This window comes from Caenorhabditis remanei, chromosome I (genome assembly GCF_010183535.1).
Source record: "Caenorhabditis remanei strain PX506 chromosome I, whole genome shotgun sequence".
Classification (NCBI taxonomy): domain Eukaryota; kingdom Metazoa; phylum Nematoda; class Chromadorea; order Rhabditida; family Rhabditidae; genus Caenorhabditis; species Caenorhabditis remanei.
The window spans coordinates 14,572,441-14,591,032 of record NC_071328.1 but is presented as its reverse complement, the minus strand read 5'-3'; the positions used below and the strand labels follow the sequence as shown (position 1 = coordinate 14,591,032).

General features: G+C 36.7%; 3 protein-coding genes across 3 annotated transcripts; 1 reads left to right on the top strand and 2 right to left on the bottom strand.

Annotated features, from left to right (window-relative positions):
- Positions 1 to 6,591: 6,591 nt before the first annotated feature.
- GCK72_003198 (uncharacterized protein) lies at positions 6,592 to 8,043 on the bottom strand (the record flags this gene model as incomplete). The annotated part of the gene is made up of 7 exons (XM_053723878.1): positions 6,592 to 6,846; positions 6,925 to 6,996; positions 7,103 to 7,174; positions 7,282 to 7,353; positions 7,641 to 7,712; positions 7,819 to 7,878; positions 7,927 to 8,043. 7 exons carry the CDS (start codon positions 8,041 to 8,043, stop codon positions 6,592 to 6,594), a joined length of 720 nt encoding a protein of 239 aa, XP_053592523.1.
- Positions 8,044 to 9,135: 1,092 nt separating this feature from the next.
- On the bottom strand, positions 9,136 to 17,674 carry GCK72_003197 (uncharacterized protein; the record flags this gene model as incomplete). Its single annotated transcript, XM_053723877.1, has 6 exons — positions 9,136 to 9,402; positions 12,040 to 12,334; positions 13,528 to 13,627; positions 13,681 to 13,744; positions 14,823 to 14,954; positions 17,435 to 17,674. The coding sequence occupies 6 exons, from the start codon at positions 17,672 to 17,674 to the stop codon at positions 9,136 to 9,138; spliced, it is 1,098 nt and encodes a 365-aa protein (XP_053592522.1).
- GCK72_003196 (uncharacterized protein) lies at positions 17,418 to 17,702 on the top strand (the record flags this gene model as incomplete). Its single annotated transcript, XM_053723876.1, has 1 exon — positions 17,418 to 17,702. One exon carries the CDS (start codon positions 17,418 to 17,420, stop codon positions 17,700 to 17,702), a length of 285 nt encoding a protein of 94 aa, XP_053592521.1.
- Between the last annotated feature and the right edge of the window lie 890 nt (positions 17,703 to 18,592).

The window sequence follows — 18,592 nt, the reverse complement described above, 5'->3', positions numbered from 1 at the left end:
ATGGTATAGGTCATGCGATGCCTAGTTTTCAGAATCCAGGCTAAACAGGGTGTCTTTTGAAAAGATAATGTTGGTCGCACGCTTCCAGCTACTTTCTTTAAAGGCGCATATCTCAAAAGTGGGCGGAGCTATCAAAAAGTTGTCAACTACAAAAATGTAGCCCTGGTTTTGATCTACAAAAATAATACAATTTTAAAATATTTATCATTGAAAAAAACCTATACTAATAAGAATGATGATATATGTTTGTATGATTGTTTCAATGAACAGGTTTGCAAACTGAAAAACAAAAAAAAATTTCTTGATTATATATAATTATTTTTTAAAGAATATGATGTTTTTTGTTGTAAACAACAATCTTAGCAACAAATTTCTTATAAAATTTTGGGATTCTGAGAAATATAGGAAAAAAGTCTCAAATCACAGTTAACTCACATTTTTAAAAGCGCATATCTCAAAAGTGGGCGGAGCTTTTAAAAAATTGTCAACTACAAAAATGTAGCCCTTTTCTTGATCTACAAGATCAAACTAATTAAAAACAGAAAAAATAAAAAATTTACAAAAATTGACCCCAAGCGGGATCGAACCCTGGTACCAATTCTCATAGTTGTCTACCTTGAACAAAGCCATCTCGGCCAAATTTGGTATTTGCTAAAGTTGTGGTTTCCCACATGAAAAATTGGGTTTTTAGTAGTTTTTAACGTCAGAAATTGAATTTTCCGGTTATTTTGATGTAAAAATCACATTTTCGCGTTAAAAGGCTTAATTTAGCAAATTAAAGGCGCATATCTCAAAAATGGCGGAGCTATCAAAAAAGTGTTAACTACAAAAATGAAGAACACGACACGCTCTATAACATGATATAAAAATTTTGGGATTCTGACAACTATGAGCTCCAAAACTAGCTCTGATTCCCAAAAATTGTGAATTTCTTGGTATTTACACCCGGAAGGTCTTAGTCATCTTCTTCTTCCTTCCGCATTTATTATTAATCTTAATTAACACACTACAGTAATCCCCTCCCGTTTGTCCATCCGGCTAATGAATATGAACACGTGTGACCTTTGTAATCCTCTTCTTCACCTCCTTGGGAACAAACATTGGGATTTTCTCAAAATGTTAGGGGAAATGGGTTTTTAGGTGGATTTTGAGTGGATTTTTACGTTATTTTAGGGTATTTTTTTACGTCTGGAACCTCTAAAATCAGATTTTTGGGTAGAAACTTGGAGTCGATGTACCAAGTTGACTTAAATTCCGATTTTCGTAAAAATTACAAACTTTTGACATTATTGAGACCGCACGGGTTTCCCAAAAATAAAACAAAAAAAAATTTGCCACCAGGTGGACTCGAACCCTGGAGCCTCTGCTGGGGACGTTAAACCTCAAAAATCCCACTAGGCCATTTCTACGATTTTTGTCAAAAAGTTGGGAATTCGGTTTTTAGGGGTTTTTGAGGCGATTTTCATAATTTTTACGTTATTTAGCAGCATTTTTCACGTCTGGAACCTCTAAAATCAAAAGAAAAGAGTCGATGCACCATATAACCATATGGTGCATTTGCTCGAACTTTGTTAGCTCATATCTCTCCAGGAAAAGATTTTACATAAAAGTTGTAAATTATAAAAATGTTACGCTTTAAATTTTGTACGTTTTTGTAGTTGACAACTTTTTGATAGCTCCACCCACTTTTGAGATATGCTCCTTTAAAGTTCAGTACCTCAAAACGAGAAAGAGGGCGCAGAGAAGCTAGAGAATCCAAATTTTCGCGAAAATTTTCAATTTTTAGCATTATTGGAACCCTGAGGATTTCCCAAAAAAAAAACAAAAAAATTTTGCCACCAGGTGGACTCGAACCCTGGTACCTCTGCTGGGGACGTTATACCTCGAAAATCCCACTAGGCCAATTCTACGATTTTTGTCAAAAAGTTGGGAATCGGGTTTTTATAGGTTTTTGAGTGGATTTGTTTGAATTTTATGGCTTTCAAAGTCATTTTTCACACCTGGAACCTCTAAAATCAAAAAAAAAATAAGCCGATGCACCATGTTGCCATATGGTGCATTTTCTCGAACTTTGTTAGCTCATATCAAAGTTGAAAAAGTGATTTTTACACAAAAATGACCGTTAAAAAATGATTTTTGACATTAAAGTTCCCACAAAAATGTATTTTCCATGTCAGAAAACCAATTTTTCATTTTTTTTTTAATTTGAAATTTATGAGAATAGGTACCAGGGTTCGATCCCGCTTGGGGTCAAAATCTCTGAATTTTTTAATTTTTCAATTTTTGACATATTTTTTCTTGTACAGTATACTCCAGGGGCGAAGGTTCTCATGGTACATAATGTAGATCACAAAAATTTGGGTAGATCAAAAGAAACCGTTTCAAAACACCGCTCACCGTCGATTATCGTGAGTGGTGAGTCACACACTTTTTGTCACTCACTTTCCCAAAAAAAAAGTGTAAAAATAATTTCTGTCTCAGACACTATCCAAACATTTCTATGGGGTTTACCCCAGATGCTCAATGATTAGCACGTCTTGGTGAGGGACCGGATGGAGAGGCTCAGGGGGATGGGGATAAACAGTATGTATATATGTTTATATGCATAGATATATGTATACAAACAGTTTTTTTTCGCGCATAAGTTAGTTATATACAAATATACTGTATATGAATACGGTGGCTAGTGACTTTTTTTCAGTAAAAATTTCTGAGGGACCTTCTGGCGGAAGTACAATGACAAAGTTACAATGACAAAGTTACACTGACCAAGCGTTTTGAGCCGGCTGAAAAAGGGATTATTTGTTTTGGCAAGTACTACTTATTCCGCTTTCTTTGAGTCAAAAATCCGGAGAAAATGTAAAAAAATCGATTTTCAAAATTTTTCGAAAAACATTTTATCCGCTAAGGCTACTGTAACTCGGTCAGCTTTAGTCTAAAACTGAAAATTGTTTAATTTCTGAAATCAGTAAGGTAAGTGGCAGAGTTGCGCGGAAGTGATTTTTTCTAAAACGGAAGTCGGAAGTCGGAAGTAAAATTTTTAATCCGGAAGTCGGAAGTCGGAAGTCGGAAGTAAAATTTCTAATCCGGAAGTCGAAAGTCGGAAGTCGGAAGCCAAATTTTGAAAACGGAAGTCGGAAGCCGGAAGTCGGAAGTGAAAAAACGCCCGGAAGTCGGAAGTCGGAAGCCGGAAGTCGGAAGTAGATTTTTTCGCAAAGATTCAAAAACTCCTAGAAAAAGTTCATAAAATTCGCGAAAATCAGTGAAAAATTAGTTTTTGGCTGAAGAAAAGCTCATTTTCTGTCTTTTTAGACCATTTTTCCTTCTATTTCTGCAAAATATACTTTTCGGAAATTCCACAATTATGGAATGACGGAAGTCGGAAGTAAACATACGAAAACGGAAGTCGGAAGTCGGAAGTAAAATTTTGAAAACGGAAGTCGGAAGTAACATTTTCAAAACGGAAGTCGGAAGTCGGAAGTCGGAAGTCGGAAGTCGGAAGTCCGAATTCCGCGCAACTCTGGTAAGTGGCTTCGAATGACTAAAAATTTTTATTTTTGAGGGGAAATTCGAAAGACAGCATTTTGGACAGCGTTTTGCGCGTCTAGAAAAATGGAATGAACTAAAGGAAAAATATTGCTAAAACAGTAGAAACATCGCCCAGGACTTGAAAATGATACTGAAAAAATTTCAGCCGGATCGGACTGAAATGGGCGGAGTTAGAGGCTTGCCTGGCGGTGATGCTGAAAATGAGGTACGCTCACTGGGGGTACTGTAACTACTGTAGTTTTGAAAATATCGGGTTGAAATTTTTTGAAGATAGTGTCCAAGGTTTGAAAATACTACAGAACAAATTTCAGCCAAATCTGACTGGAATGGGCGGAGCTACAAAAGCTGAAAATGATGCTCTCTGAGAGATGAGAGAAATGAGGTATGCTCACTTTGGGATACTGTAACTACTGTAGTTTTGAAGATTTCGAGATGAAATATTGTGAAAACAGTCCCTGTAGCTTGATAAATATGCTGTAATAATTTTTAAATGTTTGATTCACTTTAAATGGAGTTACAGACCCACAGACAGAGGTTTAGAGCTGCTGACTGTTTGACCAACTGAAAATATCACTCAAATTTGGAATTTCCAAAGGAAAATTATATTTCTTAAAAGCTAAAGTCATGACGATTCTAAATCTGTTTTTCAAATTTGTCTAGCTTGAAAACTATCCAAAATGCACTTAAGTTTGAGCAAATGCACCATATGGGAACATGGTGCATCGGCTCAATTTTTGTTTTTTAAAGGTCCAGGCGTAAAAAACGCCTTTAAATAACATAAAAATTATGAAAATCCATTCAAAAACCCATAAAAACACATAAAAACCCAATTCCTAACTTTTTGACAAAAAGCGTGGAAATGGTCTAGTGGGATTTTCGAGGTATAACGTTCCCAGCAGAGGTACCAGGGTTCGAGTCCACCTGGTGGTCAAACTTTTTTGTTTTGTTTTTCGGATATCCTTCAGGGTTCCAATAATGCAAAAATCTGAAAATTTTTCAAAAACTTGGGTTGTCTAGCTTCTCTGCACCCTCTCTCTCTCGTTTCGAGGTTGGTTTCTTTAAAGGCGCATATCTCAAAAGTGGGCGGACCTATAAAAAAACTGTCAACTACAAAAATGAAGCCCTAAACTTAATCAACTAGCTTATGTAAAAATTTAGATGCTCGGTTTTTCAGAAAAAAAGTTATGAGCTCTAAAACTAACCATTACAGACTCTATATATGTTAAAACTCTATGAGTTAAAAAAAACTAACTAACCGTGTCTTATCACGAATCATCTAATCATCTCGATAATTATCTCATCATCGCTAATTAGATTATGCCAACATATTTCTCCACACCTCTTCTCTTCCGCGTCGTCGCACACGTGTGTGTGTAACCCACAAGTGTCTTGTCCTTGGGGGGCCGAAATCGCCATTGCCGTGAGAAAGTTATTGTGTTGACCAATTAATTAGGATAGAGAATAGAATACAACAAGACAGATGTTATCTGTCTTGACAATTTGGCAATATAAATGAGGGACCAGAGCCTGCCCTCGGACGGGTGGGGGCTGTAAATCAGTCGAGCCGTCGCGAGAAAACACACAAGATGTGTGTCAGGTAGGCTTCCGTTTACTTTACATCTGTGATAGACACGGGCGGGGTGTGAAAAATCACTTTACAATTTGACACATTTGTTTCTGATTTGTGTTAAATTTGGGGAAATGGAAATAAGGGGGGCCGTGAAATAAGAGCGAGAAAATTAAAAATTGCCATTTTTAACGCCAAAATGTGATTTTTACTTCAAAATTACCAAAAAATTTCATTTCTGACGTTAAAAACTATAAGAAAGGAGAAGATCACTAAGACCCTCCGGGGTGTCAATATGAGGAAATTGACAATTTTCGGAAATCGGAGCCCGTCTTCGACCGCATAGTTGTCAGAATCTTAAAATTTTTATACCATGTTATAAAGCGTGTCTTGTGCTCTATTTTTGTGGTTGACTACTTTTTGATAACTCCGCCCACTTTTGAGATATGCGCCTTTAAAGGTGGAAATTCCCTAAATTAGTCATTTTTAACGGCAAAATGTGATTTTTACATTAAAATAACCGGAAAATTCCATTTCTGACGTTAAAAACTATTCCAAACCTAATTTTCCATGTCAGAAACCAAATTTCTAGCATAATCAGAGTTTGGCCGAGTAGTTGTTGGTCAAGGTGCACCACTATGAGAATGGGTAACAGGGTTCGATCCCGCTTGGGGTCAATTTTTTGAACTTTTTATTTTTTCTGTTTTTGATTTATTTTATCTTGTATATCAAAAACAGGGCTACATTTTTGTAGTTGACCACTTTTTGATAGCTCCGCCCTTTTTTGAGATATGCGCCTTTGAAGATAAGCAAAATGTTTCAAGCTTCTGAAATATGGCCAACGTGGGAGGAATTGGTACTGTAACCTTGTATGCTTAAATTTTTTTATTTCGAATGCTATCACCTATGTGAAGGATGCCAAAAATCCTGTTTTTAACATTTCCACGATTTAATGCAAATCAGCCATAAAACAACGATTATAATAGCTGACATTCCAGATGGTTTTACTAAAAAAAGGCTGAAAAATCTTCTCAAAAAGTTATCTTAAAAAATCGCAAAACATTGGCTCAGACCTATCATATGAATCCTCACAGTGTTCAGAAAAGGATTGGCTCATGATAATTCGATCACTGCCGGCACTGCGGAACCGATCCGGCGTCGCTCGGCACACCAACCGCGCCCACAACCACTCGCCCACTCGGACGTCAGTCGACGGAGAGGGAAAGGGGGTAGACAAATCGGTGGTCGGCGGGACGAGGCGAGGAGAGGGAGGGCGCACTGATATCTACGACTTGGAGGAAAACGCTCGCCCCCAGGGCTCATGGCGCAGGTGGGTAGGAGTCGGGGTGGCGCGCGGAGTATCGGGGGTTCGATCCCCGGTGGGGTTAAATCCTTTTTGTTTTCTTTTTGCATTGTTTAAAATCACTTAGAATCACTTGGAGATGTTCAACGGTTCATTAAAAGTGAAACATGGATTAATCCGATTTTTTATTCTTTTTCTTCTTCACAACAACCTCTTCCTCCTCTTCCTCAATGATTTCTCCCTGGTTTTCCATCTTCTTTTTTTCTCCAATCACTTCAAAATCTTGATTCTTTCGTTTCTCTTCAGAATCCTTGACGTCTACTGCTCCAGAATCCACTGAACCTTCAATCAGCTCCATTCCTTCATCTTCCTTGGTCACTGGGGGTACTGTAGCCACTGGGATTACGGTAGAAGTAGTTACATTCATCTGAAAATAGCAACAAAAAAGTGGCTGGCGTGTCTTTGACGCGTTTTTCGCTCGGCGGCGAGAAGTGAGTAAACATACCTCATTTACCACACCTCCCAGAGGGTACCGTTTTTCAGCGTCTGTAGCTCCGCCCACTTTTGTTAGACTTTGCTGAAATTCATTTCATAGATTCATCAATTCTTGGAGACTCTCTCCACAAGATTTCAGGCCAAAATGTTTGAAACTGTTAGAGTTACAGTGCCCCCAATAAGCATACCTCGTTTTCCTCACCTCCCAGAGGGAACCGTTTTTCAGCGTCTGTAGCTCCGCCCATTTCAGTCCGATTTTGCTGAAATTCATTTTATACACTTATCAAACCTTGGAGCCTATCCCCACAAAATTTCAACCCAGAATCTTTAAAACTACAGTAGTTACAGTACCCTCCAGTAAACATACCTCATTTTCCTCATCCCCAAGTGGGAAGCGTTTTTCAGCGTCTGTAGCTCCGCCCATTTCAGTCCGATTTGGCTGAAATTTTTACAGTATACTTATCCACTCTCAGAAACTATATTTCTGTAATTTGAACACAAAAAACTCAAAACTCAGAAAGTTAGAAGGCTCTCAAGTTTGACTACTCAAATTCAGGTTGGTGGCTACAGTAACCTCTGTCTGTGTGTCTATAAGTCCGTCTAAAATGAATCAAACTATCCCAAATTTTTATAGCATACTTATCAAGACTTGGAGACTATTCCTACAAAATTTCAGCCCAAAATCTCTAAAACTACAGTAGTTACAGTACCCCAAAGTGAGCATACCCCATTTTCCTCATCTCCCAACGGGAACCGTTTTTCAGCGTCTGTAGCTCCGCCCACTTTGATCGGATTTTGCTGAAATTTTTTCTGTAGTCTTATTAGGTCTTGGAGATTGCTCCCACAAAGTTTCAGCCCGATATCTTCAAAACTCTGAAAGTTACAGTACCCCCAGTGAATATACCTTATTTTCAGCATCACCAACAGGCAAGCCTCTAACTCCGCCCATTTCAGTCCGATTCGGCTGAAATTTTTTACATTTTGATCTCCAAATCCTTGGCTATCTGTTTACCTGTCTCGCCGTCTGATTCGGATGCACCGGAGGGTGTTTAGAGGCCAAATAAACGAGAAAGGGGACGAGGAGAAGTGTCAAAAGACACGACACAAAAATACAGCAGAGAATTCGCATTTTTGATCTACATGAGGGGACGGGCGGGCCGATTTTTATAGGCGGGGAGGGGATACCGTAATCGAATTATATATGCATAGAGAGAAAATAACAAAACAATAAAATATATATTTTTGGTCGCTTAGAAAATGTCGATTTCTTCAAAAATATGCTAATTTTTTGGCTCCGCCCACTTTTTTCACTTTTGGAACATTCTGGAAACGCGATTTTCTCGAAAAACGCTGAAATACTAAATAAGAATCAAAAGTGCAAAAATGTGAAAAAAATTTCAAAAATCCCTACTCTACTTGTCCACGAGGACTACACGATAGAATTTTTCTTTTTTTTCAAATTTTGTTGTTTTCTTTCATGTAATTTGATTATTAACTTCAATTAGGGAAGAATATATTAATTAACAACAAAAATTGATAAGAATCCAGAATTATAGAGAGAATATACCATAGGAAAAGGGGGCGGGGAATTTCAGAAGAGGAAAAGTACGCTCTAATGATAATAGAAAGTGGTGTAGTCCTCGTGGACAACAGGAAATTCCCGATTTTTCACATGAAAAACCACTTTTCAGGGTGAAAAATGCGATTTTTAGAGTAAAACGTTGGAATTTCTTGAATTTTTGGTTTGAAAATCATCGAAAAACTTTGAAATGTATTTTTTTTGCTCAAAAATGGGGAAATTTTGCTATTTTTCTTAATTTTTAAGCTAAAAAATCTCAAAAAGTGAGTTTTTTAACTGAAAATACGAAGGAAAAATGCGATTTTTGGAGTGAAAAGTTGAAATTTCTTGAATTTTTCTTCTGAAAATCACGAGCTCACGATTTTCATCGAAAAGTCTCAAAAAAATTAATTTTTTTGCTCAAAAACGAGTTTTTACTGAAAATTTCACTAAAACTGCAAATTATCAGCTGAAACTTCTCCACGAGGACTACACAGCTTCACGATTAGAGCGCAAATTCTAACCCTTAAAATTTGAATTTCTGGTCACAAATTAATCGAAAAATCAATTTCCGGGTAGAAAAAAACAGAAAAAATGGAGTAAAAGTTAGAGAAAAACACCAAAAAATACGAGAAAAAGGTCGATAAATCAGGGAAAAAGAAATTAACGAGTAGAGGAGACAGAGCTCAACGTTCTGTCCTTAGATCCTTGGACTTTCTCCTCGGCGACCGCTTCAGCAATGAACAATTTCGTGATGTTCTCACTGGTGACGGTCTTCGAGAAGTCGGCGAGAGCATTCGTGTCGAAACTGGCGAGAAGTTCGTCGAGAAGACCGTTTCGAGTCTGCAGTTGTGGAGCCTTTTGTCTCTTGATATCGTCCATTGGGAGTGGTGGATCACCGCGTGCTGCACGAGCCTCGTTCTCTTGTTGCTGAAAAATGAGTTGAGGTAGAAAATATAGAAAGGGAGTACTGTAGGATCAAAATACTGCTTCTTTTTGATCCTAGGATCACAAATTTCAGGATCCGGCTATGGTAGTTTTGATCCTAGGATCTCAATTTTAGGATCCGACTACGGTAGTTTTGATCCTAGGACCACAAATTTCAGGATCCGACTACTGTAGTTTTGATCCTAGGATCAAAGTTTTATGATCTGACTACTGTAGTTTTGATGCCTGGATCCAAATTTTAGGATCGGACTACGGTAGTTTTGATCAAAAACGGAATTTATCGATAAAAATCCGCATTTTTCGAGCTTTCAGTTTGAAAACTCAATTTATATATCAAAAGCCTCAAAAACCCAGATTTTCAGCTAGAAAAGTTTTAAAAAAAAACCAAGGAAAACTACAGTTTTGCAGATTAAAAATGTCGAGAAGCCCGATTTTAGCATTTTCCAGAGGAAAACCAATATACGGATCCTAGAATTAGGATCCCTGAGTTTCAAAACTACCGTAGCCGGATCCTAAAATTCAGATCCTAGGATCAAAACTACTGTAGTCGGATCCTAAAATTAGGAACTTAGGATCAAAACTACAGTAATCGGATACAAAAATTGTGATCCTAGGATCAAAACTACAGTAATCGGATCCTAAAATTTAGATCCGAGGATCAAAACTACAGTAGCCGGATCCTAAAATTCAGATCCTAGGATCAAAACTACTGTAGTCGGATCCTAAAATTTAGATCCTAGGATCAAAACTACAGTAATCGGATCCTAAAATTCAGATCCTAGGATCAAAACTACTGTAGTCGGATCCTAAAATTAGGAACTTAGGATCAAAACTACAGTAATCGGATACAAAAATTGTAATCCTAGGATCAAAACTACAGTAATCGGATCCTAAAATTTAGATCCGAGGATCAAAACTACAGTAGCCGGATCCTAAAATTTAGATCCTAGGATCAAAACTACAGTAATCGGATCCTAAAATTCAGATCCTATGACCAAAACTACTGTAGTCGGATCCTAAAATTCAGATGCTAGGATCAAAACTACTGTAGTCGGATCCTAAAATTAGGAACTTAGGATCAAAACTACAGTAATCGGATACAAAAATTGTGATCCTAGGATCAAAACTACAGTAATCGGATCCTAAAATTTAGATCCGAGGATCAAAACTACAGTAGCCGGATCCTAAAATTCAGATCCTAGGATCAAAACTACTGTAGTCGGATCCTAAAATTTAGATCCTAGGATCAAAACTACAGTAATCGGATCCAAAATTCAGATCCTAGGATCAAAACTACTGTAGTCGGATCCTAAAATTAGGAACTTAGGATCAAAACTACAGTAATCGGATACAAAAATTGTGATCCTAGGATCAAAACTACAGTAATCGGATCCTAAAATTTAGATCCGAGGATCAAAACTACAGTAGCCGGATCCTAAAATTCAGATCCTAGGATCAAAACTACTGTAGTCGGATCCTAAAATTTAGATCCTAGGATCAAAACTACAGTAATCGGATCCTAAAATTCAGATCCTATGACCAAAACTACTGTAGTCGGATCCTAAAATTCAGATCCTAGGATCAAAACTACTGTAGTCGGATCCTAAAATTAGGAACTTAGGATCAAAACTACAGTAATCGGATACAAAAATTGTGATCCTAGGATCAAAACTACAGTAATCGGATCCTAAAATATAGATCCGAGGATCAAAACTACAGTAGCCGGATCCTAAAATTCAGATCCTAGGATCAAAACTACTGTAGTCGGATCCTAAAATTTAGATCCTAGGATCAAAACTACAGTAATCGGATCCTAAAATTCAGATCCTATGACCAAAACTACTGTAGTCGGATCCTAAAATTCAGATCCTAGGATCAAAACTACTGTAGTCGGATCCTAAAATTAGGAACTTAGGATCAAAACTACAGTAATCGGATACAAAAATTGTAATCCTAGGATCAAAACTACAGTAATCGGATCCTAAAATTTAGATCCGAGGATCAAAACTACAGTAATCGGATACAAAAATTGTGATCCTAGGATCAAAACTACAGTAATCGGATCCTAAAATTCAGATCCTATGACCAAAACTACTGTAGTCGGATCCTAAAATTCAGATCCTAGGATCAAAACTACTGTAGTCGGATCCTAAAATTAGGAACTTAGGATCAAAACTACAGTAATCGGATACAAAAATTGTGATCCTAGGATCAAAACTACAGTAATCGGATCCTAAAATTTAGATCCGAGGATCAAAACTACAGTAGCCGGATCCTAAAATTCAGATCCTAGGATCAAAACTACTGTAGTCGGATCCTAAAATTTAGATCCTAGGATCAAAACTACAGTAATCGGATCCTAAAATTCAGATCCTATGACCAAAACTACTGTAGTCGGATCCTAAAATTCAGATCCTAGGATCAAAACTACTGTAGTCGGATCCTAAAATTAGGAACTTAGGATCAAAACTACAGTAATCGGATACAAAAATTGTGATCCTAGGATCAAAACTACTGTAGTCGGATCCTAAAATTAGGAACTTAGAATCAAAACTACAGTAATCGGATCCTAAAAAACCACAACTTTTCGATCAAAACTCCGTATTCCTCGAAACTTACTCTCTTCTGTGTCATACTGAACACCATATTGTCGTGTCTCTGCTTGTCGATGGTGTATTTCGTCAGCGATTGAATCGATTTATTCAACTCATCGACGTTGGCCATCATGGCGCGGACGGACTTCTCCAAGGACTTCTTTGATCCCAAATCAAAGTGTCTCGTCGAGTATTTCTCAGATGAATACGATTTCGACAGAGCCAATTCAGACATCAGGACGTTGTTAAGATACGAGGATTTGATGATAATTGGAAGCTCCTCGAACATGTTTTGGTAGGTCAAACCGGCTGCTTTGACGCTGAAAATTTAGAAAAAATGAGTTAATTTAGCTGAAATCGGCTGAGAATGTCTAATGAGCCATTTCAGTGCTGAAAATGGCGCCGCGAAGAACAAATTTAATCACTTTCGGCTATAAAAATGACATTTGTTTGAAAGACCGCTGGCCTAGAAACCCAAAACTCGGCCAGCACTAACTACGAGCATTTTCTGGCTGAAAATTTGCGATTTCTGAGCATAATCTTATGAATTTCCAACACTTTTTGAAACATGTTCCCACTATTCAAAAACTTAGGATTTTTGAAATAAATTGATCCAGGAAGCCGGGGAGAAGAGAAAATCCGTTTAAAGCGATTTATGAGGCCTCAAAGTGCCAAAAATCGTTCCCTGTCGTGCAATTTTTCAGTTCTCTGTCAAAAATCGTTTTTGACGTAGAAAATTGCAATTTGAAGCCCAAAAATGTGTCAAAAATGAATGATTTTGAGCTAAATTACTGTTTTTTCCATCCCGAATAGTCATCCTGAATGGAAAAACAGCAATTTAGCTCAGAATCTGTCATTTTTGACATGTTTTGGTGCTTCAAATCGCAATTTCCTACGTCGAAAACGATCTTTGACAGGGAACTGAAAAAGTGAACGACAATGAACGATTTTTGGCACTTTCAGGCTTCATAACTCCCTTCAAACGGATTTTCAGACATTCTTTGGCTACTTGAATCGATTTATTAAAAAATCCGAAATTTGAGAATAGTTTTGTCCACCTTTAAAGGGAATTTCGGAAATTTGGGAATATGTTTCAAAAAATGCTCAGAAATCGCAAATTTTCAGCCAGGAAATGCTCGTAGTTAGTGCTGGCCGAGTTTTGGGTTTCTAGACCAGCGATCTTTCAAACAAATTGCATTTTTATAGCCGAAAGTGATTTAAATTGATCTTCGCGGCGTCATTTTCAGCACTGAAATAGCTTCTCGGTTAGTTTTATTGGATATTTTCAGCTGATTTCAGCAGAAATTTCAGCACTTTCAGCCGATTTTAGCTATCCTTTCAGTCGTTTACAGCCGATTTCACTCAAATTTTCAGCATTTTCAGCCGATTTCAACCGAAATTTTCAACCGTTTACAGCCGATTTCACTCAAATTTTCAGCATTTTCAGCCAATTTCAGCCGACATTTTCAGCATTTTCACATTTGAAACGCCATTTCTCCGCCTCCAAACTCACAGCTCTGGTCTCCAATCATTTTTGGAGGCGAGATCAAGAGCGGCGGTGGAGAGACGCCAAGCGCGGAGAGAAAGTTGTCCCTGACGAGTCTTGATTGGGTCTGAAATTTGGATTTTCAGATTATCAGTCCGAAATTTTCAGAAATCGATTTACCGTAGATCAAAACGACATTCTCCGGTCCCATAGCTTGGTAGTCGAACATTGACTCGACGAGGTCCTAGAAATTGAGTTTTAAAGGGAAAAATTGAGCAAAAATCTCGAAAAAATCAATTTTTCAGTGAAATTTTTTGATTTTCGATAATTTTCAGCACTGAATGATAAATTCGCTGAAAATCGCCAAATTCGGATTTTTACAGCTGAATAATTCAAAAAACTACTGAAAATTTCAGTTTTAGTCAAGGCTGTTGAAAATCGCGGCCGGCCGTGAAGGGCCGCGGCTTTTTCTTAAAAATCTCAAAAAAGCCGCGGCCTCGGCCTCGGCCGGCCGCGGCTTTCTAGCATATCAACTGAAAACATGACTTGATATGCTTTTGACTTTTTGGTACCAATCTGACAACCGGGGTTCGATCCCCACTCGTGCCAAAACTTTTTTGTTTTTTGTTTTTGACTTTTTGGTAACAATCTGATCACCAGGGTTCGACTCCTCCGGTGTCAAACCTTTTTTCATTTCATTTCTTGCTTTTTGGTACCATTCTGAAACCATTTCAAAACAAAAAAACATTTTTAGTTAGATTACAAGTGTTTTTTTTTTCAGAACAGTCCTTCTCCGAAAAGGCAACTTTGGTCTTCAGATTTTTACCAAAAACCAAAAATGAAATGAAAAACAGCTTTGACACCAGTGGGGTTGAACCATGATTGTCAGATTGGTACCAAAATGTCAGAAACAAAAAACAAAAAAGTTTTGACACCAGTGGGGATCGAACCCCGGTTGTCAGATTGGTACCAAAATGTCAAAAACAAAAAACAAACAACTTTTGCCACGAGGGGGGGGGGGGGTCGAACCCTGGTTGTCAGATTTGTACCAGAAAACAAAAAACCAGCAAAACTTTTTTCGAAAACGACAAAGTTTTGCAACTTTGAAAAAAAAAAGCCGCGGCCGGCCGCGGCTTTTTCATTTTTTTCTTCTCGCGGCCGGCCGTGCGACAGCCTTGGTTTTAGTGAAAAATCGGAAATTTTTGAGCAAAAAAGCTCGAAAAAATGTATTTTTTGGGTGAAAAAAACAAACTAGAAAAATTCAATTTTTGAGTTAAAAATTCGTGAAAAATCCAATTTTCCAGCCTAAAACGCCCACTTACATGCGAGAAACCGGCTCCAAACTGATGAGACTGATAGAATCCGACGATTTCGTAGTCGATATTCATCGTGCGGAACTTGCGGAGCATATCGAGCATCTCTTGTTGCTTTTGCTCTTCGTACTGAGCGGCCGCCTGGAAAAATTGAAGGTTTTAGAGGAGAAATCACTGATTTTCAGTTTTTCAGAGGTAAAATGTCATTTATTGGCTCTTTAGGTTGTAAATCGGATGCTCAATCGGAGAACTTTAGTGTTTTTTCAAGGAAAAATGATCTAAAATTGGAGAAATTCAGCGTTTTTCGATGAAAAATGACCAAAAAAATGATTGAAAATGTGGAATTTCCAGTGTTTCTCAAGAAAAAAGACCAAAAATCGGAGAATTTCAGCGTTTTTCGATGAAAAATTATTTAAAAAATCTGAAATTTTCAGTGTTTCTCAAGAAAAATGACCAAAAATTGGAGAATTTCAGCGTTTTTCAATGAAAATCAATTAAAAGTCGGAGAATTTCAGCGTTTTAAAATCGGCTGAAAATTGGCTCAAAACACAGCTCCATGACCAATTTCAGCTCAAAATCGCCAATTTTAAAAGCTGAAATGCAGGGTTTTGTTCTAAAATTCTCATATTTCAGTATTTCCATAGCGAAAACTAAATTTGTATATGAAAAATCACCAAATTACAGAATTAGAACCAATTTTCACGAGAGAAATCTGTAAATTTGCCACCGCAATTCGATTTTCCGAGCTAAAATTCGACTTTTTGGCAGAAAATCATGTTTTCGAGTCGAATTTCACCTCGGGAAATTGAATTTCGGTGGCAAATTACGAGATTTAGAGCTCAGAATGCTGTAATTTGTGACTTTTCATATCCAAAAACAGTTTTCGCTATGGAAATACTGAAAGATGAGAATTTTAGAACAAAACCCTGCATTTCAGCTCTTAAAATTGACAATTTTGAGTTGAAATTGGTCATGGAGCTGTGTTTTGAGTCAATTTTCAGCCGAATTTAAAACGTTGAAATTCTCCGACTTTTAATTGATTTTCAGCAAAAAACGCTGAAATTCTCCAATTTTCGGTCATATTTCTGTGAGAAACACTGAAAATTTCAGATTTTAAATCATTTTTCAGCAAAAAACACTGAAAATTGCAGATTTTTTAAATAATTTTCATCGAAAAACGCTGAAATTCTCCAATTTTCGGTCATTTTTCAGCAAAAAACACTGAAAATTCCAGATTTTTAAATAATTTTTCCTTGAAAAAACGCTGAAAATTCTCCCATTTTTGGCATTTAATTTTTGGGGTACAACAATTTTAGGGTACAACAGGGTACAACTGATTTTAGGGTACAACTTTCGTCATTTTAGGGTACAACTTTCATAATTTTAGGGTACAAAACTGAAAGGGTACAACAATTTTAGGGCACAACTATTTTGGGGTACAAACTTCTGATAATTTTAGGGTACAACTGAATACAATTTTAGGGTACAACCAATATAATTTTAGGGTACAACTAATTTTTGTTGCTAGTTATCAAAATTTTGAGATTTCCTGAAAATTTTGATCCTATGGTATATAGAATCAGAGACTACAGTGAATTATAAGTTAGATGAAGGAGCTTTGATCATGGGGTACAGCCAAAGAGTTATCATAGCGTACATCAAGTCAGAATTTTCATGAAATTTTAGAAGTCACAGAGTTTTCATAAATTTTTGAGAAAAGATTTACAGACGGAGTTCAAGAAGTATATTATTGATGTTTTGGGAAGGATGATATAACATAAAAACTATTCAAACAACCATTTGCTAGATACTCATATTGGAGTTTCTATAATTGACTCTAACATCATCTTTAAAAACCGTATTATTTCATCCCTCTGAAAAAGCAGTTACATGCTCCTTGAACTCTGTAAAACTTTTCTCAAATATTAATGAAAACTCTGAGACTTCTAAAATGTTATGAAAATTCTGAGTCGATGTACCCAATGATAACCCCATGGATGTAGCCCATGATCATAGCTCTTCGAATTACTGTACCGTATGATCAATTTTTTCATAGATGTTCCCTGTTTCAATGTACTCTTGGATTATGGGCAGATTTTTATTTCTCGTGTAGATGTATGGGAGTTTTTGACAAATATTATCTATCTACGAACGAAAGGTTTTCAAATACTGATTCCATACGAAAGAACCGCCGGAAGCACTAAAACGCGAAGTGGAGTCTTTGAAGGAAATTTCCAAATTTTGATAACTAGCAACAAAAATTAGTTGTACCCTAAAATTATATTGGTTGTACCCTAAAATTGTATTCAGTTGTACCCTAAAATTATCAGAAGTTTGTACCCCAAAATAGTTGTGCTCTAAAATTTTTGTACCCTTTCAGTTTTGTACCCTAAAATTGTGAAAGTTGTACCCTAAAATCAGTTGTACCCTGTTGTACCCTAAAATTGTTGTACCCCAAAAATTAAATGCCCCGATTTGTGGTCTTTTTTCTTGAGAAACACTAGAAATTCCACATTTTCAATCATTTTTTTGGTCATTTTTCATCGAAAAACGCTGAATTTCTCCGATTTTTGGTTATTTTTCCTGAAAAACACTGAAAATTCGATGAATTCTCCACGTACATTAGCATCATCATCGATAACCGGCTCATTTCTGACAGTTGGGAAGCAATTGGTGATTTCAAGACGAGAATCATCAAGGAATACGAGTCCAGTGAGTACTCCAGCACACGCATCTCCAGAAACCTCACTAATTCCCGCGTGGAGTTCACTATCGACGTGTTTGACAATTTTCATGACGACAAGAGAGTCGAGAAGAATGTGTTTCACACTTGGAGCCGTGATTGTCACTGACATTGACATTTTGAGAACCCTGGAAATATCGATTTGAGGGGAAAAGATGGAAAAAATAGAGAAAATTCGATCAAAAATGGGAAAAAATGAGGAAAAATAGAGATTTTTGGCGGAAACTTTGAATTTTTATGAAGGAGAACTCGAAATTTTCGATAAAACGGTTTTTTTTTTGGAAATTTTTATTGAAAAATAGAAATTTTCAGACTTTTGAGTAGAATTGCTTAGAGACTCGGAATTTTTGAAGAAACGGATAAAAATTCATCAAAAATCGCGAATTGTTACTGAAAAATAGAGAATTTTCGTCAGAAAACATCATAATTTTGATATTTTCACTTCAAAATGCAAGGAAATATCCGAATTTCCGAAAACCGCAAAAAAATGAGAAAAAATAGAGAATTTTGGCGTAAAATTTGGATTTTTATAAAGAAAATTATGGAAAATCGCAATTTTTAGCTGAAAAATATTGCATTCCAGCCAAAAAGTCGGTTTTTAGCTCATCACATCAAAAATTTGATTTTTTCACTTCAAAATGCAAGAAAATCTCCGGATTTCCGAGTTAGGACTCAAAAACCGGTTAAAAATCACGTTTTTCAGCAGAAAATTCGAATTTCAACTCGGAAAATTGAATTGCGGTGAAAAATTTATGATTTTGCAGTAATTTGTGACTTTTTCTTATCAAAATCAGGTTTTCGCTGTGAAAATACTGAAATATGGGAATTTTACACCAAAAACTTGAACTTCAGCTCTCAAAATTCACGAATTTGAGCTGTATTTTGTGATTTTCAGCCTAAAGAGTCAATTTTATGCAAAAATATGAATTTCATGATTTTCTCAAGCGAATTCAAGGCGATTAGATTCTACAACTGAATATTATGAAATCTGAAATGAAGGTATTGCGAAATATCATTTAAAAACGGGAAAAATCGC